At 34.5% G+C, this 26,702-nt stretch overlaps 1 protein-coding gene across 1 annotated transcript; it reads left to right on the top strand.

The window, feature by feature from the left end:
- Positions 1-23,088: 23,088 nt before the first annotated feature.
- Positions 23,089-25,547, top strand: LOC123539822 (AAC-rich mRNA clone AAC4 protein-like; the record flags this gene model as incomplete). The annotated part of the gene is made up of 3 exons (XM_045324604.2): positions 23,089-23,604; positions 24,265-24,430; positions 24,748-25,547. Coding segments are annotated over 3 exons (876 nt in total), but the record flags the coding sequence as incomplete, so codon positions are not given.
- Positions 25,548-26,702: the final 1,155 nt, after the last annotated feature.

The raw sequence follows: 26,702 nt of genomic DNA, 5'->3' as shown, positions 1-26,702 counted from the left end.
AGTATCAAATTCATGATATACTAGTATTTCAATAAAACTTTGAAGTTTTGTTGTTTGTAGCATCATCTTGAACATGTGCAGTGAAAATTCTTAATTTGATTTCTGAAATAGTATGATAATTTTTTCTAAAGTCACTATATGCTTATTGTAAAAATACTTCGTTTTTTTTACCAAAGTGGAGACTGGCAGGTACTCGAAAATGCAGCTCTCTGATTGGACAGTAGCAAGCACTGATGTCATGATAAAGTTATGAATCACTCTTGAAAGCTGTCCATGGAGAGTACCCTGGAAACCCCTGGACATTAAAGGTGGATAATCAGATTTTGGCCATGTAACGGATTTGTTCGAAATTTTAGTATCTGATCATTTACACTCATTTATGTTCACTTAACACTTAATACAAATTAGATTTTCACTGGAGGTATTTTTAAAATTTCATTTTCCTATCCTGGTTGCCCAACCAAGATAGAGTTATTTTATCATAAGTATAAATTTGATAAACATACTTTGCCTAAGGAAATGTATAAATATTAGACATATTGTAATATATTTGTAAAATATTTGCATTAAAAATTATGTATTTAGATGGAATTCATTAGAAACGCAAGTTTGAAAAATTATTATTACCTCCCTTTGCCTATCTTGGTGGCGCAACCAAGATAGATTGGAAATAAATGAATTCAGAAGCTACACACAGCTTTAAAACTTGCATTTTGGTTCAGATTGTTCAATAGTTGATATCTCTATCAAATGCAAATGTAAAATAGACATTGTATCGAAATAAAAAGAAATACCCAGCTTTTTATATACTTTCATATTAAAGGGGAGTAATTACAAAATTTTATAAAAATAATAAAATATACATTTCAAATAGGAATCTAACTCTATGTAATCGGTCTTTTTGTTTCTTAAATAATTCTCTACCAGAATATACAAAAAGTAAAAAATGTCATTAAATGTTGATTAAATGTGATTGACCACCTTTAAATTCTCAACAGTTTTCCTCAGTATGCGTCGTATGATATCCAAGACTGGAAAATGTGTAGATTTGAAATTATATGCGTAAGGTATGCATTTTGGGCCATTTTCGACTCAAAATACCAACAACCCACAAGAAAGATATCTCTTTCAAACACCTGATTTCAAAAAAATGTGACCCCCCCCCCCCCCCTAAAAAAAACAAAAAACGCATGAAAACGCGTTTTAAGCTTATTTTGTTGCATAGAAGGTATCAGAAATACTGTATGATTTTTAAGACGGGAAAGTATGGAGATTGGAAATTATACACTTCTTTCGAAAGTTAAAGTACCATGTGTATTTGAATGGGGCTAAAATTTCATTTTCATTTTTTTACTGAATGGCTGCATAAACTCTCTAAAGAAATTGGGGAAATCTTCCTTTGTAATACATAAATCCGTCATATTAAAATAAATTAATTACATATAGGACAAAAAATTCAATTAGATACGGTCACTTTTGCTACAAAAACTGAAACATTTGTTACGTGTCAAAATCTTGGACATGACTTTTAACACCAAATAAAACTTCAAAAACAGAATTAATTTGTCTTTCATACACATATAAGAGTCCAAAAACATAATTTTCATCTTGAAATAAAAAAAAAAGCAAAAAAAAAAAAAGCAGTTGTTGCTACTCATAAGTTTAGTGGCCTAAAACTGGAGTTTTACTAGTTTTTAATACAGAAGAAATGGAATCGGCAGGCTTGAAATGTCACAGGATAAAGTGCTAAGTATACGCAATATATTCACTTTACGCTTTCCTGGCATTTCTTAAAATTGGATTTTTTTAATGATTTCTTTGCACTGGTATCAACTCCGATTCCCATAATTAGTGGCAGTGGACAGTTTCGCATTTGGCCCGGGTACGTTTTTTAAATAAAATAGATAGATATATATTAAAGGCATTTATATTCAACTGGTTATTTATGATGTTCATAGAACTAATGATTCCTGCGGACGAGTAGTTACTGTGTAAAATAAGTAAGTGCTTGAAACATCCGATTTTCCTAGCTCCGTGCAATCGGTCGGATCTAAAATCTTACCCGAGGTAACAGAAGTCGGACGAATCGGAAATGTCCATCCATCCATCCATCCATCCATCCGTCTAGATTACACTCAAATTTGCGAAAAAAGTGAACGGTTATGAGACACTTTTCTTACCACCAATATCCCCACTGGGTCAAGTCCCTTAACTCTAACATGTATTTTTGGTAAATATGCCCCCTTTTGGACTTACAAAATTCTGGTTAAAGTTTTACATGCAGATATTGAATTGAAACTTCACATTTGTCTTCAGGGTTATAAAACTACTTGACAGGATCAAGTCCCATAATTCTGACATGCATTTTGGCCAAATTATCCTGGTTAAAGTTTTGCATGCAAGTAAATACAGCTATTACTTAAAGGCATATAGCTTTGAAACTTATTTTGTTTTCTTTTTTTCTAGATCAATTACCAACCTCACCGGGTCATGTCCCATAACACTGACATTGTTTTTTAGGCAAATTATACCCCCTTTTGGAACAAATGCAGATTTTTGCATGCAAGTTACAATCTCCAAAACTAATGCCGATACTTGATTGAAACTCTATAGATATTTTAACAATTAGGTTAATATTCCTGTTCTGGGACAATGCTTCGAATAATCGAGCACTGGCTGTCTTACGAACAGCTTTTGTTTCTTTCTTTTTAGCTCATCTGATTTTTTGAAAAAAAATGATGAGTTATTGTCATCACTTGAGCGGTTGTCGGCGTCGGCGTCGGCGTCGGCGTCGGCGTCTGCGTCGGCGTTGCCTGGTTAAGTTTTATGTTTAGGTCAGCTTTTCTCCTAAACTATCAAAGCTATTGCTTTGAAACTTGGAATACTTGTTCACCATCATAAGCTGACCCTGTATAGCAAGAAACATAACTCCATCTTGCTTTTTGCAAGATTTATGGTCCCTTTTGTACTTAGAAAATATCAGATTTCTTGGTTAAGTTTTATGTTTAGGTCAACTTTTCTCCTAAACTATCAAAGCTATTGCTTTGAAACTTGGAATACTTGTTCACCATCATAAGCAGACCCTGTACGTCAAGAATCATAACTCCATCTTGCTTTTTGCAAGATTTATTGCCCCTTTTGGACTTAGAAAATCAGTTTTCTTGGTTAAGTTTTATGTTTAGGTCAGCTTTTATCCTAAACTATCAAAGCTATTGCTTTAAAACCTGCAACACTTGTTTACCATCATAAGTTGACCCTGTATAGCAAGAAACATAACTCCGTCCTGCTTTTTGCAAGATTTATGGCCCCTTTTTGACTTAGAAAATATCAGATTTCTTGGTTAAGTTTTATGTTTAGGTCAACTTTTTCTCTTAAACTATCAAAGCTATTGCTTTGAAACTTGCAACACTTGTTCACCATCATAAGCTGACCCTGTACAGCAAGCAACATAACTCCATCCTGCTTTTTGCAATAATTATTGCCCCTTTTGGACTTAGAAAATCATTTTCTTGGTTGAGTATTATGTTTAAGTCAACTTTTCTCATAAACTATTAAAGCTATTGCTTTAAAACTTGCAACAGTTTTTCACCATCATAAGTGGACACTGTACATCAAGAAACATAACTCTATCCTGCTTTTTGCAAGAATGATGGCCCTTTTTAGACTTAGAAAATCATGGGTAGGACAATATTTCTATTACACAAAAAAAATCAGATGAGCGTCAGCACCCGCAAGGCGGTGCTCTTGTTTTAGATCAGTTACCAACCTCACTGGGTTATGTCCCATAACTCTGACATGTGTTTTGGGAAAATTTTGTCCCCTTTTGGGCTTAAATTCTGGTTAAAGTGTTGCGTCTGCAAAACAAATGCAGATATTAAAATGAAACTTCTTCGGGGTTATAAAACTAGTTGATTGCATCAAGTCTCATAACTCTGACTTGTATTTTGGGCAGTTATGTCCCCTTTTGGACTTAGAAAACTTCTGGTGACAGTTTTGGTTGAAACTCTGTTGATATTTCAACATTAGATTAATATTCCTGCTTCTGTGGCAACGATTCGAATATTCGAGCACGGACAGCTCTCGATTTTTTTTGCACTGGTATTAAATCAGATTAACCAAAAAACAACAATTTTATTCCCATAGACTCCATTATAAAATTACGACCTAGCCGGAATTCCATCAATCAGACCATAGCGCGATTTTTACTAGTTCATATGCGAATGCGTTTGTATGTGTCAGTGTGGCAAGAGATTCCTCCATGTGGACGGTATAACTAGTTCAGATGCGAATGCGTTTGTATGTGTCAGTGTGGCAAGAGATTCCTCCATGTGGACCGTATAGCGTTTTGTACTAGTTCGGATGTGAGGATGGAATTCCACCACTCGGATCGTAGCAAGTTTAGTACTAGTTCCATATCTGGCCCAAAATGTGCACCTCCGCCCAACTGTGTCCATTTGTAACTCACTATATACCTTTGGTTACTAGGGTTATACTTACTCTATGTCTTTGCTTACTGTACTATTTTTAGTTCACCTGTCACATAGTGACAAGGTGAGCTTTTGTGATCACCCGTCGTCTGTCGTCAGTCCGTGCGTGCGTGCGTCCGTCCGTCAACAATTTCTTGTCTGCACGATAGTGGTTTCATTTATGATTTTATTTTAACCAAACTTGGACACAACTTGTATCACCATAAGATCACGGTTCATTTCTTGAACTGGTCAGATCCCATTATAGGTTCTAGAGTTATGGCCCCTGAAAGGGCCAAAATTAGCTATTTTGACCTTGTCTGCACAATAGCAGCTTTATTTAGGATTTGATTTTTACCAAACTGATACACATCTTGTGTCACCATAAGATCTTGGTTCCTTTCTTGGACTGGTCAGATTCCGTTATAGGTTATAGAGTTATGACCCCTGAAAAGGCCAGAATTAGCTATTTTGACATTGTCTGCACAATAGCAGCTTCATTTATGATTTTATTTTAACCAAACTTGCACACAACTTGTATCACCATAAGATCTTGATTCCTTTCTTGAACTGGCAAGATTCCATTATGGGTTCCAGAGTGATGGCCCCTGAAAGGGTCAGAATTAGCTATTTTGACCTTGTCTGCACAATAGCTGCTTCATTTATGATTTGAATTTAATCAAACTTGCACAAAACTTGTGTCACCATAAGATCTCGGTTTCCTTCTTGAACCGGTCAGATCCCTTAATGGGTTTCAGAGTTATGGCCCCTGAAAGGGCCAAAATTAGCTATTTTGACCTTGTCTGCACAATAGCAGCTTCATTTATGATTTGATTTTAACCAAAGTTGCACACAACTTGTATCACCACAAGATCTTGCTTCCTTTCTTCAACTGACCAGATTCCGTCATGGGTTCCAGAGTTATGGCCCCTTAAAGGTCCAAAATTGGCTATTTTGGCTTTTGCAGCCATCTGGAGACTTCATTTATGGTTTTATTTAATACAAACTTCCAAAATATCTTCAACAACAATAAATCTTGGATTCCATGACAAATCCGATCCAATCGTAGGTTCAGAGTTATTTTATATCTGATTACCTCCCCCTGATTGTAATTAAAATGGATTTATATCAGTAAGTACTTATAGGACTTATTTGAAATTTCATTATTGTTATTAGTTGGACTGAGACAATCAGGGTAGATAACTATGAACTGATTTTATGTCAAATTACCTCCCTTTATTTCAAATTAAAGTGGGTTTATCTCCAAAACTAATGAAGATACTGATCTGAAATTTCATTTATGTCAACAGATTTATTTGGCAGATCCTTCTTTTGTTCACTTACAATTTTTTTTAATTACTTCCCTTTTACGTTACTATAAATAGCTGATTTTTAGGAACTTTTTTATTATTGGCTGTACGGAAAAACCGAGACTACTTTTCTGTGGTACAACATGGATGGTACCTCCAAGTTTTAGGTGTATTTTGACATATCTATACCTTGTAAGAATTTTCTTTTCTTTTTGGTTAAATTTCTTCGCTTTGTTGTTCCTGTCCTTTGGACTTAGATATTTTTTCTTGTCCTCAAGTGCAATGATACCAGGTGAGCGATATAGGGCCATCATGGCCCTCTTGTTTCAAAACTGTAATGTCAGTGCACAAGTGTTTAACTAGTTCAGATGCGGACAGTGAGGTGTTCGTGCACACTTAGTGCGGGAAGGAATTCAACTGAAGCTATAGTTAATATAGGCTTGAAATACATTAATAAGAAAAATAAATCCTTGACAATTTTGTAAGTGAACAATTATAATCACTTCTAGTATATCATGTGTCAATTATCTTGTCTATTACAGAACATGTATCAGTTAAATTAAAAAATATTCTTTTACAGTGAAGTGGTGGCGAAGTGGTTCGGACAGAGATGATATCAGTTGGAGGAAGTTAATGATAATGAAACGAACCTACAGAAAGATAGTTTGTCATTTCGGATCATGTCTTTAAGTTGTCAATATTTTTGGGGATAGGGGTGGCATATTGAGAATTAAGTACGTTGGCTGCCAGGACTTCACATTTACTCTGTTAATATATGTAAAGGACTTTAATTTTTTTTGGAGATAGTTAGAATTTCAAGTACCAAGTTTCAACGATACATGTACTTCCAAAATATTTAACAAATCCGGAGGCATTCCCTGTAAGTGGGAAAACAACAGGTGCCTTATAAATTATACTTGAATAATAGAAACATATGTTCATTTGTATATAAATATATTCTTTATTTCTACTATTTTAGCATAGATGTGTTTAAGGTTTTGACTCTCCGCACCAGTAACACAGAAAGAATATTGTTGTTTATGGAAAATATGGTACGGGAACTGGTCAAAGTGTTTCGACATCTCTTGTCTTTGTGAGAAATAAAGTCGAAGAAAACACTATGCAGTCATGAATGTTGCTGCAAGGACCATTAGGACTGTATCATCTGTTGGAAAACTGAAATTGACACGCACAAATTCTCACTTAATAATCTAACATATTGATCAAATTATTATATCGTCACTCATCATGTAATGTGCACAGGTTGTATTTGAATGGAGTGATTGAGAGAGTTTGATTTGAATTGAATAATTTTAGAAAACAGATCTGGCTGCTTTCTAGAATATTTTTGTTGTACCATTTCACTGTGTGTAAGTATGGGGTACAAAATTTGATAAACGTAATTATTGCTAAACCAATAGTTTAAATATTATCATGGCATCAAGTTATAGACCTGATTGTTCGAGACTGGGGTTGTAGAAGTTAGGGAAGAAACAAAGCATGAGGAAGTATTTCAAACAAAAATAGATGAATGTTGAACCACATAAGTTTTCAGATTGCATACTAGCATTATGTAATGATTTTTCAGAGTAAAGTTAAATAGAAATACTTGGATAATAGAAACAAGTAATATTGTATATGAAGATCATCTTTAATATTCTTAATTTATCATAGATAGAAAGTTGACATCCATCCTTAGTACTCAAATAGTTTACCTTTTTTTTTGCCAATAGCATATCTTCAGCATAATTTGTTCTACATGCTTTGTACCTAAGTTAAGCAACAGATACTTTTGTGAAAATGATCTATAATTCTAATGTAAGTTAAAAAAACTTTATCAACAACATATGGTTAGTTATATATTTGACAACAACAAAGGGGATCTACATCCATGGAAACATTTTAAAGTGGAAGTAAGCCTGAGTGAACTAAATCATGCTGGTGGAAACTGAACTACGTTAAAATACTTATACCAGATTTTACATTTTTCACTCAATTCTAATATTCCTAACTTCAAACTTTTCCTGTAAGTATGGTCGAATGACATTTTGATGTATGTTTCAAACAATAGGGCATGCAATTGTTGTGTAAGATTTTTGATTTCTATAAACAGTACGGACTGACCTTAAGATAGGTAATTGATTTAGAGTAAATTTTAGCTATCTTAGTAAAGTTTCAATATAAAATAGTGTAGTTTCATGGCAGCCAATAATGATAATGACTTACAGTAGAGAATTGTTTGCGGTCAGGTTGATATTGTTTATATTGCAAACATTATTTTGAAAGACTGTAATAACATTGGGCAATAACGGATTTTTTAGTCACCTTGTCACAAAGTGAAAGGTGAGCATACTGTGTCGCTCGTTGTCGAAACGCCGTCTCATAGCGGCGTTTTTGCGTCCATAATTTTGCATGTGACGCACTCTAGGTAACATTTTTTGAGTGAGGATCTGTTTATGAAAATGTTGGTCAGATATGTTACATCTGTAGATTATCTAGTCAAGTTTTCGAAAATTGGTTACGATGCCACAAAAACTTAGCTGTCAGTAAGTCAATTATAGAAAGAACACTTGGACCTTCATCTAAAAGCATATTTTTCATGGGAATTGCATGATGAAAAAAGTTGGTCTGATGATTATTCTTGATGAATATTCAGGTCAAGCATTCGAAATTGGCACGTACGGTTAAATAATCTAGGTCAGTATACGAGTTTTACGAAAATAGAAAAACCATCTGTACCTCTGCTAGGGCTAATATTCATGAGCTTCAGAAAATTGGTCACGAATGATTCACCTTGTTAATTATCTAGTCAAACATCGAAACGTTGAAATGTCATCAAAAATATGGTCAGTAAGGTATCAAAAAAAATTAGAAAAAACCTTAAGTGACTCTCTCTCTAGAGCCATATATTTTCATGGATCTAGTTGAAAGTTTGGTTCTTAATTTTATATTTCATGATATTCTATATAAGGTTTCGCAATATGTGGTTCATGGGGTGCATCATAAATTAGGTCACGTAGGTCCAAATAATGAACAACCTTGTGACTCTATTAAAGGCCATTAATTTTTTCTGGGATTGTATGAAAGTTGCTCTGAATGTTCATCTTGATGATATCTCAAGTTTCAAGATCGAAAAGGTCATGTGCCAGTCAAACAACTAGGTCCTATAGTACTTAAAAATAGAAACCATGTACTCTGTCTATAAAGGCATACTTGTGATGGATCTCCATAAAAGATTGGTCAAGATTGTCATCTTGAAGAGATATGTTGTCGATTTGAAAGTTGGGTACGTGCCATCAAAAGTACCGGTCTCAGTAGGTCAAATAAGAACAAACACAAGTTGTGACAGTTAGAGTGATACACTTGACTGGATCTTCATGGAAAAGATGGTCCAGGAATTTAACTTGATGATAACTAGGTCAATATTGAACACATAGTCAGTGCCACAATAATAATAGGTAGTTGGTCAGATGAATAATAAAAAACTTGGGACTCTCTAGAGGCCATTAGTTTTCATGGGATCTGTATAAGAAAGTTGGTCAAGAAATTTATCATTGATGATATCTAGGCAAGTTGGAAATGGTCATCGGTGAAAAACAACATAGTGCGTTGTCAAAAATAAAATGAAAATCTTTTGATCTCTAGAGGCCATATTTTTCGAATGGAATTCATGAAAATTGATTAAAAATGTTCACCATTGATGATCATCTAGGTTCTAATTTTCGAAGATGGGTCTCCGTGCGGTTCAAAAATGGCCAGTTTGGTATATAAATAGAAACTTGTTACATGCGTCCTAAAGATGCAATATACTTTCATGAATCTCATGAAATTATGTAGTAGAATGTTCAAAACTATGTGATATAGTAAAGTTCAAAAAAAGGGATCACTACCTTGAAACATCTAGGTAATAGGTAATAAATAGATAAAACCTTGTGACTCTTAAAAGATTAACTCATATTTTTCAATGGATCTTCATGAATATCGAGTCAGAATAATTTTATTTGTATAATAAATCATAGGGTCAAGTTTTTCAAATACTGGCTTACAATGTACTCAAAAACTAGGTCACTATGTCAAATAAATAGAAAAAAGAGTCATACTCAAAATTGGTCTTGTGGGAAGAGGTGATGCAATTCAGAAGACTATCATGGCATATTGTTTTATAGTATTGCCCAGTCCTGTACAGCCTTTTTTGTTTCAAAACCTGTTGACAGTACCGATAAATCTCTTCCAGTGCTGATGCTGGGTTTATTTTCTTAGGAATAAAGATAACTTTATTGACCTGGAATTGATTAAAGCAGTTAAAAATGATCATGTAATGAAATTGTCATTTAATGTTTTTACAGTGGTCTTGTAACAGATATTGCCAACAGCTGGTACAGCGTGCTGTGGATATATAGGACATTATGAAAAACAGATGTCTATTAACATTATATTACCTGTAGTTGATTATTACGTGTTAGTTATAAGAGCTGTAGTAAGCATTAATGTTAAGTGTGTTAGATTGTGATATTATGCACAAAACAGTATCATATCATTTTTGTGTTGGCACTAATTTACGCAGTATAACTGACCCGGTGTATTTTTGTCTCCTTGCAATATTAGTTGTTGAAACAAAAGGAATACCGTATTTTGGTGTGTATAGGTTGCGGTAATGTATAGTACGCATCTTTTTTGCCCTGGAAATGGTTGGAAAATTGAAGTTCTAGCGTATTAGTCGCAGTTATATTTCAGATTTTTACCGGCAAAAACCTAATTGGTGGAAATCGCACAGTGTTATTTTCGATCCCAACCGTTTTGTACCAACGGTAGTATCGGTAATAGACTGCACCTCAAATCAAAGAAATGCGGCTTTTTGACAAGATTGGCAGCAGTCGATTTGTGTTTACATTCTGCAATTATCAAGTTAAAGTGTGAATTGTTTGCACAGCAATTATAACACCTTTCCGTGTCATGTAATTAACCGCGTTCTTTTGATGTACCTGTCATGGCGTCCAGTAAAATGGAAGTAGAAACTAACGTAAACATCAATGAATTAAAGTCTCGTAATTTTAATAGTCTGTATGGGTTATTTACGATATATTTTATTGAAAATAACCGCTATTGGTTGCAAAGCCGTCAATATTGATACTTTTTATCCATTTTGTTCGTTTGTTACAAATGCACGTAATTTTGCGAGAGCTACGGTCAGAAAATTGGTCGAAAAAAATTCTGCTGCCCATGTTCTGTCGTATAGGTCGCAGGAATTTTTTCAGGCAGCAAAATGGGTAGAAAAAGTGCGACCTATACACACCAAAATACGGTAGCGAGATACTCATATATAAACAAGCCTGGGGTTGACAGTTTCCTTTAAACAGTATTCAGCTGTTTTGAGGTTATCCTGTTTTATTCCAGCTGTATATTCCAGAATTCTGTTGAAAAACGAGTGCGAGTAGGCATATACTTTATACACATTGTGTGAATCTGTTGTCGCATAATTCTTCAGATTTTTAAGGTGATGATAATGCCTTCATTTTTAGGGGAATGAAAAGTAAGAAATGTTTTGAAAACTGTCAAAGGGGAGTAATATGTTCACATTAGTGTAATTGAGCAGGAAGGAATTTGTTGGTATTTCTTATAGAAATTGTGTAGTTTTTAGACAACAAGGTGAACATATGGTCAAAAATTTGTGTCCAGTATATTTTACATTGGAATACAGAGGATCATCCCTGGCTTCACCTATCAGAGCTGTTTTGAGTTGAGTTAAAAAATATCTTCGCCAAGATGTCATATTGAAATGTTTTGAAACTTCCATTATATCACTTAAAGTAACTGGCCTATATGAAAAACTTAAGAAGACTAGATGCCATTCTCAAATTCCTGGGTGTACACTTAGATTTGCCCTTGTCCATACGTGTCTCTGTCCATCTGTCTGTCTTGCATATTTCAAAAAGTGTTTGACCCAGAGTCATTAAATCACTCAGGATTGTTTTTCAGCATGAGAAGTCATGCACCTGATGTTTTAATTAGGATGTCACAAAACGAAATCAGATTTATGGCCCATGACAGTCAATAATGTGTATGAATAGGACCTGAAAGTTTGTGTCACATGTATCTCAAAAAGTATTTGACATAGAATCTTGAAACATAGGATTATTATTTAGCATGTGAAGTTGTTCTGATTTTGGATTTCACTCAGACAGAGGAGAGTTATGGTCCTTGACTTAGTGAAAAAATGTACATAAAGTGCTTAAAAGTTGGGTTGCCTATATTTTGAAAAATATTTCACCTAGAGTCAGGAAACCATGTACAGTGACAAGTAGTGGGGACAGCAGTGTTCTGTGGTCACATATGTTGTTCTTTTTTTAGACACCATTTCCACATAGTGCAAGTGGTTTTGTGATCGTGCGCGTCGTGTCATGCTGTCGTAACTTTTACATTGACACTTAGTTCATTTTCATGGACTTTATGAAAGTGCAGAATGTTCACCTTAAGAAATTAGTCAAGTTTTAAACTGGGTCATGTGCAGTCAAAATAATCTAGTCTGTAGTCAAATAATAGAAGAATCTTGTGAACCTTTAGGAGAGTGTCCATATTTTTCATTGATTGCATGAAAATTTGTGTCAGAATGTCTATGTTGTATGTCAGAATTAGGTCTATGTCGAAAATGGTTCACGTTGTCCAAAACTAAGGTCAGTTGTCAGAAATAATTAGAAAAAACTGTTTTTTGACATCTCTAGAGGTTCATACATGTTTTTGGATCCTCTTGACAATATGTCATAATGTTTCTCTTGATAAATCTTAGACCAAGTAGTTAAACTGTGGTCACATGCGTTCATAAATAGGTCAGTTTGGTCTAATAATTAAAACAACTGTTTTGACCACATAGAGGCACAGTATTTTTCAATGGGATCTGTATGAAAGTTGTATGAATGATTATATTGAGATATCTAGGTTTAAGTTTGAATACCAGGGGTCAACTGTCGTATTAAAAACTAGGTCACTAGTATTCTTAAACATTGTAAAAACCTTTTACACCCTAGAGCCATTTTTTCAATGAATTCTTCATGATACAATGGTGAAATTTCACTTGAATGATATTCTAGGTCAATACAAATCTGGGTCACATTTGCTTTATAAACTAGTTCATTATTGTAAAATATTTAGCAAAACTTGACCTCTTCTAGGGCTATTTTTCAATGGATCTAATCAAAAATTGGTCAGCAATTTTTTCTTAGACTAGGTCAGTCAGAAACTAGTGAAAAAACTAGTGATTCAACCAAATATGTTATATGTCAAATAATAGATAAAACCGACGTCATACTCATGTTAGTGAGGAACAGGTTAGATTCAGGACCATCATGGACCTCTTGTTTACCCTAAATTTCCCATACTGCTTCTACTAGAAAAATGTGGCAAAACACAGCTGTTGTCTATGCTAAGGTTACAGTAGATTAATGACTTTTTTTCGTTTGTAAGCAAATAATATATATACAACGGAAATAATTTTCAGTAAGATTGGTTTGGGCTGTGTTAGTGTGTGAAATGCTAATCTTTTACAGTCTGTATCATAAGTTGTTTTGGGCATCTTCCCTGAACATTATTGGTGTAGACTGTGTTTACACATGTTTTACATTGTACCTTACATGTTCAGTTGTAGAAAATGTTGTGTTGTATATGACAGGCAATGCTACTGTTTACATATGTCAGGAATTAAAGTGATTATTCAGAAATAACCTTGGTGTTTATTGTCAGAATTACCATGTTCATTAGTCAGGAATGAACACATAGTGATTTAAATTAAACACTGAACTAACGTGGTAATTGCTGAAATAACAAGTGCTTGTTGTTTAAATTGACATGCTTTTCATATTTAATACACATGTTTATGTGACTTAGTACCGAGATCATTATTTCGCGTAATACGGACCAAGAGCTAATTGTTTTTGGCAGTACACCGTTTATTATAGAGAATTACAAGCTGATTTCTTGTTTCTGAAATAAATCTGTTAGAATATGATATCATTAATCGAGTTTATGATTACAAATTTTGCGAACATTAACCACTGTTTCGATTGTTCAAAAGAAATTCCTATATTTGTGTACTTGTATAAGTGTGTACTAAATTTTATCTTGACTTTACAACAAGCATAACGACACATTTCAACTCCATCCAAGTAGATGGTTCGAAATTCTGTGTTATTATTATTCTTATAAGGTTAATACTAGTCGGATATCACTCAGTGGAGACGTCTTAATCTCACATTGATTGTGTATATGGCACAGATACTTGTGACACACCTGGCTACACAGTATCTTGCGTTACACATTATATATGTTCAATTAAAATGTTCAGTATGTGATTTCTATATTGCGAAAATAAGAAATTCTTAATATATTTTTAATCTCTGCATTTTAGTTTTAACATTTGTTATATTGTGTAAATTATGATTTATAGTTTCATCTCTTTGTCTTTAGGGTTTGTACTGTTCTCAAGGTCATAAATGCGAGAAAGGTCGTGTTAATTTAAGAAGGTAGTGGTCACAACTGGAGGTAGGTTAAATATACTTGAAAAAAACAACATCTGTAGATTCAATCCATTAGCAGGTTTTAGTATAAGAATTGTTGATTTTTCAAGTAAATTTACTGAATTATGGTCATTTAAGTTGAAATGGCTGTAATAGCCATCATAACCTTGACCCATACACCATTCCATCCTTACTGCACCACAGAAAAAACCATGTGCCAAAGAATTACAGGTAACGATGGCTGCCTCTCGTCCAATCAGTGGCTTAACTAGAGAAATGATCTGACCCCTGGTCATACACTTGGTCTGATCCTCTTGTGTGGACTCCATTTCGTTGTTTGAATTATGACGTGCTCTTGTTATTGCTGAAAACGTGTTTTACTATGTAGATATTAATTTCTTCGTAGTACTCGCTGCATTCATAAATTGATCATAATGATGTTTCTTAGTCATATACTGCGTGGATTTAATAAAATCCCTTATAACTTTCAGTTCTCCATGTTTATAACTATGTAGGCCTGTATGCTTCTCTAGTTTTTTTATGTAGGAAGTGGATTGTTGGGGTTGATATTTATCCTGAATACCAAAATTGCTGCAAAGGTCTTAACCGGAATAACAATTGTACATTTGAAATAACAACGAAAGTCATTACTAGTCTAATTTGAATTTAATTAATCAAATGGCCGAGTATTATACTTACCTGGGCAAGTGAGGCTTGACGAAGTGATGAAGATAGTCCATGAGGCTCTGGTCTCTTGTCCGCACTTCAGTGCAACTTATTGAACCTTAATACTATGCTGTGTACTTACCAAACAAGATGCACAGTCAGTTTAGAATCACCGGTTAAGGTTAAGGAGCCAGTTTGCTCATGAGTTTACTGAACTTTCGTTAGACAATAAAAACTTATAGCTTGTATTTACTGTTGTGCAAAAGACAATCTGGATACTGAAACCTTCAGTTTGGAATTTATCTCATCAAATACATAATCATGATTGGATGATTATTTGTGCAACTTTTTGATATGGACAAAGGAACAGTATTTTTGACATGGTTTAAGCATATGTAGTTGTTCTATATTTAGCAGTTAAAACTGCTTTGATGTTTGTTAGAAATAGTTATTCATGAGGCATTCCAGAACATGTGACAAAATTGTAGTAAGTCATTAATTGTTAGACTCAAAAACTCTGCATTTTTTTTTAATTTTGTATATGTTAAAGATAGTGGAAGTGTAGCGTCCCTGTTTTTATTTCATGGGGTATGATCTTCATAGATGTCATAAGAGTAGTGTTTAAAATATAAATGAAATTATAGTGCTAAATTGCTGTTTACTTGTGAAATAACAAGATTGTTTTGGTTGTTCAGGATAAATGATTTATTGCTGGATTTTAATATCGTTGATGGAAACATGTTATTTATTACAAATAGTTAGTTTACTTTATACCTATGCAATTGATAGTTTATCAACTGGAGCAAAGGGCACATATTTCACTAAATGTCAGTGTATTCAAAACAATGGAGATATAATAATATTTCTTCTTTGTGTCATTACTTTCCCATAGAATGTGATACAATGATGTTTAATATGTATTTAGAAATTAGGCACAGTAGTCATTTAAAAAATTTTAACATAGCTTCATTTGACTTTGATACATTTAATATGTTGTGAGGATATGTCAAAAAAGTTATTAATTAAAGGACTATTTAGTTTTTATAATTAAAGGCAGAGTTTAAGGTGCTTTTGATAATGTTCTCTACTAATGACCAAGAACTTTGATTGTCAATGTTGAATAAGTTTTCAATAAAATGTAAAATTTGTAAGTAACAATTAATCTTGTATCTATTTCTGATTAAATTTAGCTTAGAGATCCATTTAACATCTCCAGATTTCTACTTAGAGCTTGACTTTACCTTGCTGGCGTCAGTGATTCTGCCTTGGACCAAGGTTAGACCAAGATCTTCCTTGCAGGCTGATAGTCTGCTTTGTTCCCTATTCAGTCAGCAAATTTCATGACACATTCACCAATTTTGACATAGTAAGTGGTACTGCCATATATAGGATGGACCAGTCATTTGAATGCAACTTTTCAGGTCAGTTAATGTTAATGGACCCAAGATTTCTCAGAGTTTAGAACTTCGTGCAAACAATAAAAAATTGTATGCACTCTTTTACTGTTCATACAAAAATACCGAACTGCGACCCCTTTTAGAATTTATTCATCTGTCAACACACTTCTTTGATTGGATGATTTATATGTGCAATTTCTGTGAATGGAAAAGGATACATATTTTTTACATTGTTGTTAAGCACTTATTTGGTTATGGTTCATCAATTATTAGTCCACAGTGTTTCCTGTAGAGTATTGCATTTATGTTGAAGAAAAAAGTGCAAACGTTCAACTCATTTTGTTTTCCAAGAGGATCTTTTTAACAGATATCTATGATATAAGATCTATTTGTAATGTTTGACAGCTGAAAACGTTTCAGTTGAAATCAGTCTTTTTTAAAATTCAGGTCTAAGCATATATATGTTGTAATACGTTATATGGCCAGATGTCGTTTCCCAGGATCCCAGGGTTGTTTTGTGATGCAATATACTACAGGATCTTGCACAATACCATGGTCATATGGATTGTAGATGTCACCTTATATAATAAAATGCATTTCAAATTATTAGTTCTTCATCTTCTTATCTTGTATCTTTGAGTTTTTGGTTTCCTCTCCTGAAATGGTTTTTGTTGGGTTTCCCCAGGTAAGATAGTCTGCTTCTGACTGCAGAAACAATGTATATATATAAAAAATAAGGAGGCATGTTTAACTTTGCCTTGAACTTGTCATTAAACCCAACTTGACCAAACCACAAGTACTAAAAGTAGATTGTACTAGAACTAATTGCAACCTTATCAAAATATTTCTGTTTTGATTTTTACTGTCCCTATAAAGTTCCCAGTGTCTGTCAACCATGTCTTTCTCGCAAATCAGGTCACAGCTGGTGCAGAAAAAGATCTGTTAAAATTACTCATTTATAGTTAGTTGAACAAAATTTAATAATCTTCATTGACATATAGTTAGAAAAAGTACTATTACATTAAAAAGCCATATTTAGTTTGTTCATAATTTTAAAAGCATATCAGAATTCCTTTCAGATAATCGTTCTCTTACCTAAGCGTGTCCTAGCGTGTTAAATTTTTTGTTGAAAAAATCAAACGCCAATATACAGTGGTAAGTAACATTTGTGTAAAATAATCTTGGTCATATTTTTGAATAAAATTTGCTTAGTAGATCATTTACACATCTCCAAGACTTTCTTCCTGTCATGTAGCTGACTTTATCTGTGACCTAGGCTCATGTGTCTCTTTGTGTCGTAATCTAAAGGTCTAACCAAATTTCCTTTGTCAGAACGATAGACCAGGCAAGTTCCTCAAGTCTAATATATTTCTGCACCATTGCCACCAAGTTGTTACATACAGTGGTATGAGTAGTATTCATGTAAACCAGTCTAAGTTTGAATGCAGCTTTGTCATTGGTCAGTTTCAATTTTGAACTCGAAACCAACCAATTAGATGTCTGAGGTTTGAGACTGCTTGAATATAAATTTAGTATGCACTCTATTACATGTTCAGGGGTGTAGCTGACTACAATGTACGCGAGTCCAGGCCCGTATCCAGACCTTTAAAAATAGAGAGGCACTTCTAGTGGGTATGCTTCCACGACCTTTCTTTTTTGGGTTGGGGGTGGGGACGTGAGGGTTCCATTCCATGCTCTCTCGTGCATTTCAGAGATAATTTATTGTAAGTTTTGGGTTCAGTGTTGTTATATTTTCTGGTCCTTTGGGATCATGGTGTCCATTCAAATGATGTGTAATTGAGTTCCACTTAAGCTGGTGCTAGGGGTCGTGAGAGGTGTTGCATTTTTCATTCCCACTCATGAACACAAAATCAAACCGAGCCTGCTAGTACTCTGCTTGGTTGCGTTCTTTGCTTCCAAAGGATCTTTTTACAGATTTTATCAACTATCACAACATCAATCTTTAAGTGCTGTGTGACGGCTGTAAAAAGTCTCCCCGTACTTGGATTCAGTGTTGTTATATTTTCTGGTCCTTTGGGATCAGTCCATTCAGTATATGTGTAATGGAGTTCCGCTTATAGAGTTCCGTTTAAGCCGGTGCTAGGGGGCGTGAGAGGTGTTGCACATTTTATTACCTCTCATGAACAGACTCAGTCAAAACGAGTCAGTTATTATTCCGCTTGGTTGCGTTCTTTGCTTCCAAAAGATCTTTTTACAGATTTTATTTAAAATGGTGTAAACACCTTGTTTATATAACCTTCAAGAAAACATAGTCAATAAATAATTAATGACATACAAGACGTCTCAAAATTAGGACAGGCTTTATCAGCAAACAGTGAGTCATCAAACAGTGAACATAATGGGGAATGACATGTATGTAACGAGTTAGCAAGGTAAGCGAAGACATATTTCATTTATCTTATAGAAGTTCTAGGTTCTGCAAAACTTTTATAAAAATAAATGGTTTCTAGAAATATTTCCCTCTTGGCCGCGAAAACAATGATTTGAATATGCTTTCAAAAATTATTCAACTTACACCACTATTTTCTACAGCTCTTCAGAATGATAATTTGTCTTTGATTCTTGCAAATACATTGTATTTTTGTAGTAATTATACACTGATCAGGGTAATTTTCTAAAGCAAAAAAGAATACTGTTATCATAACGAAATTGCAATAAATTTCAAATCTTGTTGGTGATGAAATAATGCACGGAGGGCACCTGGGGTCTTCCTCCACCATCAAAGCTAGAAGGTCGCCATATAACCTATCAAAATCAACACATTCAAGTAATGTCAAATGACTGAACTTTGATCATTATAAGTATACCGCCATGTTTATTTTTCAACAGATTTGGGGTAAAGACGTATTTCTGATACAATTTACACGCGTAAGGCTACCACGTTATAAAAATACGTCTTTTTTTATTATTCACAGGTAACTAAGTTTTAGTCTGGCAATATTTCATACTTGTTCCATGTCAAACTTAGGTCTATCACCAGAAGAGACAATCATTAGAAAATCGGTTGGGTTTCTAGACTTGAATCCATTATAATATTTTTGTTTCAAAGTGAAGTTTTATTATGTGATTTGTAGGATATGTAAGAGAATGAAATAGGTATTGCGAGAGGGGCGAGCAAAAATTTGATTTTCAGTTGAAGCCTGATTATAATATCTCCGGCCTTTATAAGGTATGATGGTTATTGAAATAGATATTGCGATCAAAGCGAGCATTTTTAGGATTCCATGGTATCGTTCATTGAATTAAGTCCAGGTTATTTATTTTCTTTAAAACTTAGGTCAAGCTATCTATTTACTTTATTGTTGAGGTCAGAATATTTACTTACTTTCTCTGCCTCCCTGAAAATTGGGCCGTCCCCTTTAGCAAACATTTCTTGGAGTGTATTTTGCACTCTCTATCAATCAATTATCTTCAAAGAAATGAATGGAAAAGCTAATAGGTGCATAGCATATATGCAGTGTAATACATTGGGAAAGAAAGAAATATAAAATAAAGAGTGCCTTGGCTCCTTATTTTCAATATTGACCGAGGGCCTCAATTAATATTTTCTTTCATATTTAGAGGAAAAAAAACTGTGCCTCAATGTAGCTACGGGCCTGGAGTCCGGGGGCATGCTCTTTCGGAAAAATTTTGTTTTCAAGAATGCCTGTGGTGCTATCTTGAAACATTTGAACTATCGAATACTCACAATTAAAAAAAAAAATATTGCTAAAATATTAATCATATTAGATATTGCTATACATTGCAAGTTCTTCCAAAATAGATGAACGTAGCCTTACTAATTTTGGATTATCGGGATGAATTATTTCATGATTTGCCATTGCTTACGGGTCAGTGACAGTCAAAACGCTGTCCCGTAACGTGTAGATGTTATCTGGACCGAGCTGGATGTAGATAAAATACCTCGGAATCATTTTTAAATGGCGATACTAAATTTTTACGTTAAAAGAAGAAAATGTCTTGTAAATAAGATATTGCTTTCTGTACTTTTACAGAACTAAACAAAAACTTATTGCAGTAGAAAAAAATATATTGTCTAAATGAAAATAAATTTTACCATGCAATAATAATTCCACGTTGTTACATTTATAGCAACTGGCAGACCAATTAACACCTTAGCATTTTGTTTAAACATATTTTATTGCAAACGATACATGTTTATAATACAAATAAACATATGCGTTATTTTAACATAGATTAATGAGAATTAGAAAAGCATGTTAAGTAATAGATACATTGAAATCAGAAGCAAAAGGGTTGGGCCACAAGTTTTTCCAACATTAGCGACGGCCCTTCCCCAAGAGAAGATTAAGGTACCAGATGGATCTAGAATTTAGTATAAACATATATTGTTATACAGAGAATGATGATACAAAAAAAATACAAAACCAAAATGTTTAGTTCAATAAAGAATGACAAAAAGCTGAAGAAAGAAAAAAAACTAATGAAGATTTTGAAACTTGATCAACCTCGATTCTCGTGCCTCATGTGCCCCCGGAATTTACTGTTTTGATTGAGATCAGCGACTAAGTACTTACAATTATGATAAGGTACATGAACAACATTTAGTTATTGGACGGTTCATCTTAGCATTTCGATTTAAGTAAGGCTACACTTTTGAACGAGAACGTACAGGTCCCGTTGTAGAAATGATTTAATGTTTGCCCGGTATCGGGATAGTCAACCAAACACAGTATCATATAGACGATGAACATGAAAACCGCGCCCGTCCCTGTTCGGACCATGCGTACATGCGTACATGGCCCAGGTAACTACGCCCCTGAATGTTTGTATATAAATTTCAATAATTTGAATAAAGCAAGGAGCTCCTATCATTCCAAGTCAGTCTTAGCCTGAAAACGTATGTTGTCAGATTCATATTTACTTGACGAGTACTGGTGCGGAAAGTTTGAAAGTTTATTTTGAAAAGAATGAAGCTTTTTTGTGATGAAATGCACAGACACTTGGGGGTCAGAACCTGTCCCCTCTCCCAATCCGCCCCTGCCAACCTTCAACCAATATATTTTTGCTTTTTAAATCAAACTCAGCACATGTCTCGATCATACAACAACTTCTGTTACCATTTCAATATGTTTAAAAAATCTCCCATATGCTATCAATGCTCAGAAAAACTAGTTTTTTTTGAGCATTGATAGAGTATGGGAATTTTTCAAACATGTTGAAATGGTAACAGAAGTCGTTGGATGATCAAGACATGTGCTCAGTTTGTTTTAAAAAAACAAAAATGTATCGACTGAAGGTTGTCAGGGGCGGCATGGGAGGGGGAGGGGTGCTGACCCCCAAGTGTCTGTGATGAAATGAGCCTAAACTGTAAACTGCCACCCAGATTATTCCCCTTAGTCAAAATGACTAAAATAAGAACAGTATAAATAGCGCATTACACAGAAAACAAGTTTTTGATTGGCTACAGCTGACGGTATTTCTTAAAATAGTATCGGAAATTTCCAACTTTCATATAAATAATGGTGCAATCGCCGTTGTTGTAAACAAAACTAACTAACGATCATGTAAAAAGGTAAGACAATTTACTGTACTTTCTTAAAACAGTTTTTTAAAGATAAAAACTCACAAACAGTTTCAGATAAAAACTCACAAACAGTTTAATGTTCTGATGTAGATCTACAGTGCTTTAGGGTATAGTGGGTTTTAGGGTATAGAGGATAGCTTGGTAAATTTTATATTTAGACTTGAATTATTGTATAAATTTTCATATCATTCTTTTACTGGCATGCAAACAGACACTCTGACATACATTTTAAATGTTTGCTTTTTGTGTTATTTTTCATATGTCATCAAGTGAAAATTGAAGCTATCCTCTAATGACTAAATCAGTGTGTATGTAAAAAACACCAGTGATTGAAAAGTATTTGATAGAAATTTAAAAAGCTGAATGTTTTTGAAAAGGTGATACATTATTATTCTGATTTATAGTGAAAAAATATTGGGAAGTTTGTTTAGATGTGGATTTTAAACTAATAATGGAAAAAATGACCAAAGCTATCCTGTACACCCTAAATCGGCGCATATGTAAACAATGGCATGGAGAGAAAAAATACATGAATTTCTATTAAAAGCTGAATGTTTTGAAAAATATAGCTGTTTTCTGTCCGATATACAGAAAAAAATACTAAATTCCATTTCTATGAATTGGAGAACTTGAAAAAATAAGTTATCTATCCGCTATACCCTAAAGCACTGTATTTAACCTAACATTTTACGGTCGTAAATCTTTTACAAAATATTGAAACTGGAGTGTTGATCAAGGTTTTCCAGATGTAGCCTAGGCTAAATTGCGCAATATTTTTAGCGGTGTTTTTTAGTACATAAATTATACCGCGAGCATTAAATTTAATTTGGATCCAACAACGCATAAAATGCCACTATAATAATGTATTTACCCTATTACGATATTCTTTACTCTTACCGGGATACTGTCAAAAGTTACCGCATTGTCCCTTGTAAAACGTCCTCGCTATTACAGCTTTGACTTTGTCTTGGTACGACCAATATCGGTGCCAAGAACACGAGCAGTCTCTGGATTTCGCTCGTTCTGAGTTGTATGTTTTGTATTTCAGAAAAAAAAAGAGAAATTTAAAACCCGGGACCCTAGACTACTACCAAGACCAACGACCCTAGACCAGCGAGCCGAACCAGTCTATTTCTATGCTAACTCAGCCAATTCACAGAAAACACAAGATAAATATGCAGCAAGCACAACAGCATCACCACCACCATCGACATCACCACCAACCCCGACACCGGCGGGCACAGCACGTTCCTGGACGTCGGGTTTTCGGACATTTGCCTCAGCATCATTTCTCCGCCTGCCCGCCTCCAAAGCAAGAAGAGGGCAAACTTTGTATTATCCTCGAATACTGGGACAGTGACCTTTCATACACAATGCCCAGGCACTGCTTATGCAGGGCCCACTAAGACTCAAATACATCAGCAATTTTCACCTGTAAATATATATGTTGGAGAGAATTTCTCAGTGCGTCTTCAGGAATGGTTCAAATTCCTGACTTATGTTGAAGATAATAAAACTGGTGGTATTGTGCAGTGTGATTTCACTCCCAATAGGCGACTTACGAAAATGAATCTCTCTGTCGACGGAACTAAGATTCGAGACGTGCCGAACGCCGGAGGATCGTCTGTCATATCTGAGGTGCTGTCTTTCGAATTACTGCAGAAATGTTTCAAAGCCAAGCTTCTCAAGGTAAGATTTTTGCCAGAAAATTAGGCATTGTTAGTTTATTTTGTCGATACATACAATTTAAGAAATTTACTCTAAACTAAAATGCCTCCATATGTATATCAAACTCTTTGAAATGTTGAAAGCATTAAAATTTGAAAAAAAGTTGTATAAACTTATTTAACCAAACTCCTGAAGGGAGTTTTAGTCACTTGGCAGTATTTCTTTTAAAAAAGAACAATTACATAGGTGTAGTTTGCAAAATAACTGTACACTGTGTCCCTCTTCAACGTTAGTATCGCAGTATAAATTTAATGAGATATAGAAAGATATAGAATTGTAACTTTCCACGTTGATATACAGACAAGCTTCATTCGCTCGAACTCGGACAATTCAAACCCCACCGTTCACTCGAACCATTCAACAAATTCAATTGGCCCTGACTAGTTCGAGTTAACGGAGTTCGACTGTATTTTGTTGGAAAATAGACACTGTCGAAAATAAAACATATAGTATGTCGTTAGCAACGTAATTTTACTCGTCATCTACGTACGTATCTTTACTCGTTAGCAACGTAGTTTTACTCGATCCCACTTGATAAAGAGGGGCATTTCTATTCGCTCTGTTTATGTTTTGCTCAGTCGTGATGTCTGTAGACTTAATTGTAATTTCCTCTTATTTCAGACCGAGATGGAAGTATCATATTTCCCCGAGGGAGGGTCTATAACGGATTATGTTTGTGAGATATTCGGAACCAAGGTGGGAGTGTCAGTCACACGTGCAATGAAATTTCGAGGCGGGGCCTTCACAGAGGAGGACGCTGAACATTTACTTACTAAGAAACTAAAAGGTATGTTTACAGACCTTTAACAATATACCAAACGTTGTTAAATACCCCTCATCAGCATCATGTAGGTATATTGAATAAGCATTAAATACAGTCAAGTCAAACTGACACGGGTATCAAAATATCCCAATACACGCGATACAGAGGTTGACCTCCACACTCCACAGACATCGGGATCTTCTATATTTTCTTTTATTAGATTTCTAAGTTTCAAGAATATTCTCAGAAACAGTTGTAAAGACTAGGACCGATGTCATGATTACTTTAACGAAAGACAATTGTCACTTAATTCTAATAACAATGTTAATATATAATTTTAGGTGTGATACAGTCTAGCCGAAACACCCTGGAGAACTGGAACAAACAGGTGCTGCACGTATGGTCTATCAGCAATGACGTCACTAACACCCTGGTCAAAGTGTTTGAGTGTTTACCAGCGGAAATTAGATCAAATACCGTCGTCTTGGTAACAACAACTACCAAATCGTCCGATTTCATTTACCTGAATGGATGACAATTTCAATAAACACATCAAAATGTCGAAATTAATTTACACGTGCCATTGAGAGACAAGAGAGACAGCTCGCAGAGTACGCACGACTTGAAGGATGAGCCGAAGAAAACAACTGTTTGACCCACCTTTTCATAACAACGTTCAGTCCTTTGATTTCTCTTCAAAAACGGGACAAATCTATTGAGGTTATAATCATTCTACAGAACTCTGAGGGTGGAATAGACTCTTTTCTTAAATTTTCATTAGATCTTGAATTTGAAGCGATATTTTCTAAATAAAATAAAACATGTGATTTTTTTTCATTTCCATCAAACTGACATTATAGAAAAATATTTAAAAAAAAACAACAACAGATCGTTCTGTGACTGAGACCTTTGGAATAATATGTAACGCCGTAATTCGTAGAAAAAACTTGTCACTAGGTGGGTAAGATGGTCAAACAGCGTGTCATTGGCAAGACGGATGGTGTTAGAAATAGACAGGTTTAATTATATTTTAAGATAAAACATTCAGTGACTTGTGCAATAGACATTTATTGAATCTCGGAAAGAAAAATAGTTTTTTTTTTCATCATAAGCATTTTCAATTAAAAGCGTACAAAAATAATTCTAATGTGTGATTTTTCAATGTTCTTTGTGTGTTTATTCTTTGTGCCAGGATATCCCAAGTAAGAAAAGGTTGGCCTATCCCCTAAAATGTATGTCAAGCAACTGAAACCCTATTGTAGTGATGTTATTTGAATAAATTATACCTGCGTAAAAATGCATATAACTCACCAATGTAACCATTTCCAACAGTGTCTGCCAAAGATCAAACATATTTATCATGGCCACTAAACTTCGGCTTGGAAGTCACTTTATCTAGTGTTCCCTGGCCTCATCTAGACACTCTTAAGGTACTCCGGAAATCGGTTCTTTATTTCAAACTGGCAATGTGTGTTGCGTTTTCGATAACTGAACGACACATGACTTTTTTTGGTGAAGACTCAGTTTACAAAATACGAGTAGATCTATTCTAATGTAACATGCTAACAGATAAGTATACATAACATAATGAACACTACCAGATAATAACATTTAGACCATCATATTTTTTATTTTTCTCCCCAAACCATGATGCTCAAAACCACGATGTTGAAAGTCGAAACTAAGATGCACGTACCTCTCGTGAAAAGTGTAAGTTGCATATTTTTTATGCTTTGAATAACAGTCATGTCGCATAGTTGGGCCTCAATTTAAAGCATATATTTTGTGGGTATTAAAACGGAACTGTTCTAATGCTGATCTTAAATTTCAACCCTCGGGTTCGCTTAGGTTTCATGCAGCATGGACTATCCTGGCCATTCTATAACCAAAATGGAATTCTTACAGTTACGTGAAAGGGACAAGTATTTCGTTAGCATTCTGGAAAAGGAAAACAAAACCTAATAATATGGATGTATCCCTAGGTTTATGACCGTTTATGGCTGCTAGAAAGTTGGTCCTACACTCATTTCATCTATGTAAGCATATTTATAGCCGCCACCTGTAACCCTTAGCAGGTACGCTTCCAGAGGACTTTTAGTAATTTTAGTGGGAAAATAGGGCAAAGTATAGAGAGAACACTCCTCAATTCCAAAAGCTTTCCTGCTTCTTAAGCGTTACAGGTGTAATGCAGTCATACACGGGACTCTTATCCCAATGTTAGTTATTTTAGTTGGAGGAGCGGGCGCTCGAACTCACGACCTCCGGTTTCGTAGTCACCACTGGACCACTGCGTTCA

The sequence above is a fragment of the Mercenaria mercenaria genome, chromosome 15 (assembly GCF_021730395.1).
Source record: "Mercenaria mercenaria strain notata chromosome 15, MADL_Memer_1, whole genome shotgun sequence".
In the NCBI taxonomy this organism is placed as follows: domain Eukaryota; kingdom Metazoa; phylum Mollusca; class Bivalvia; order Venerida; family Veneridae; genus Mercenaria; species Mercenaria mercenaria.
Note: the sequence above shows the minus strand (reverse complement) of the source record. Positions and strands in the feature narration are given on the sequence as shown.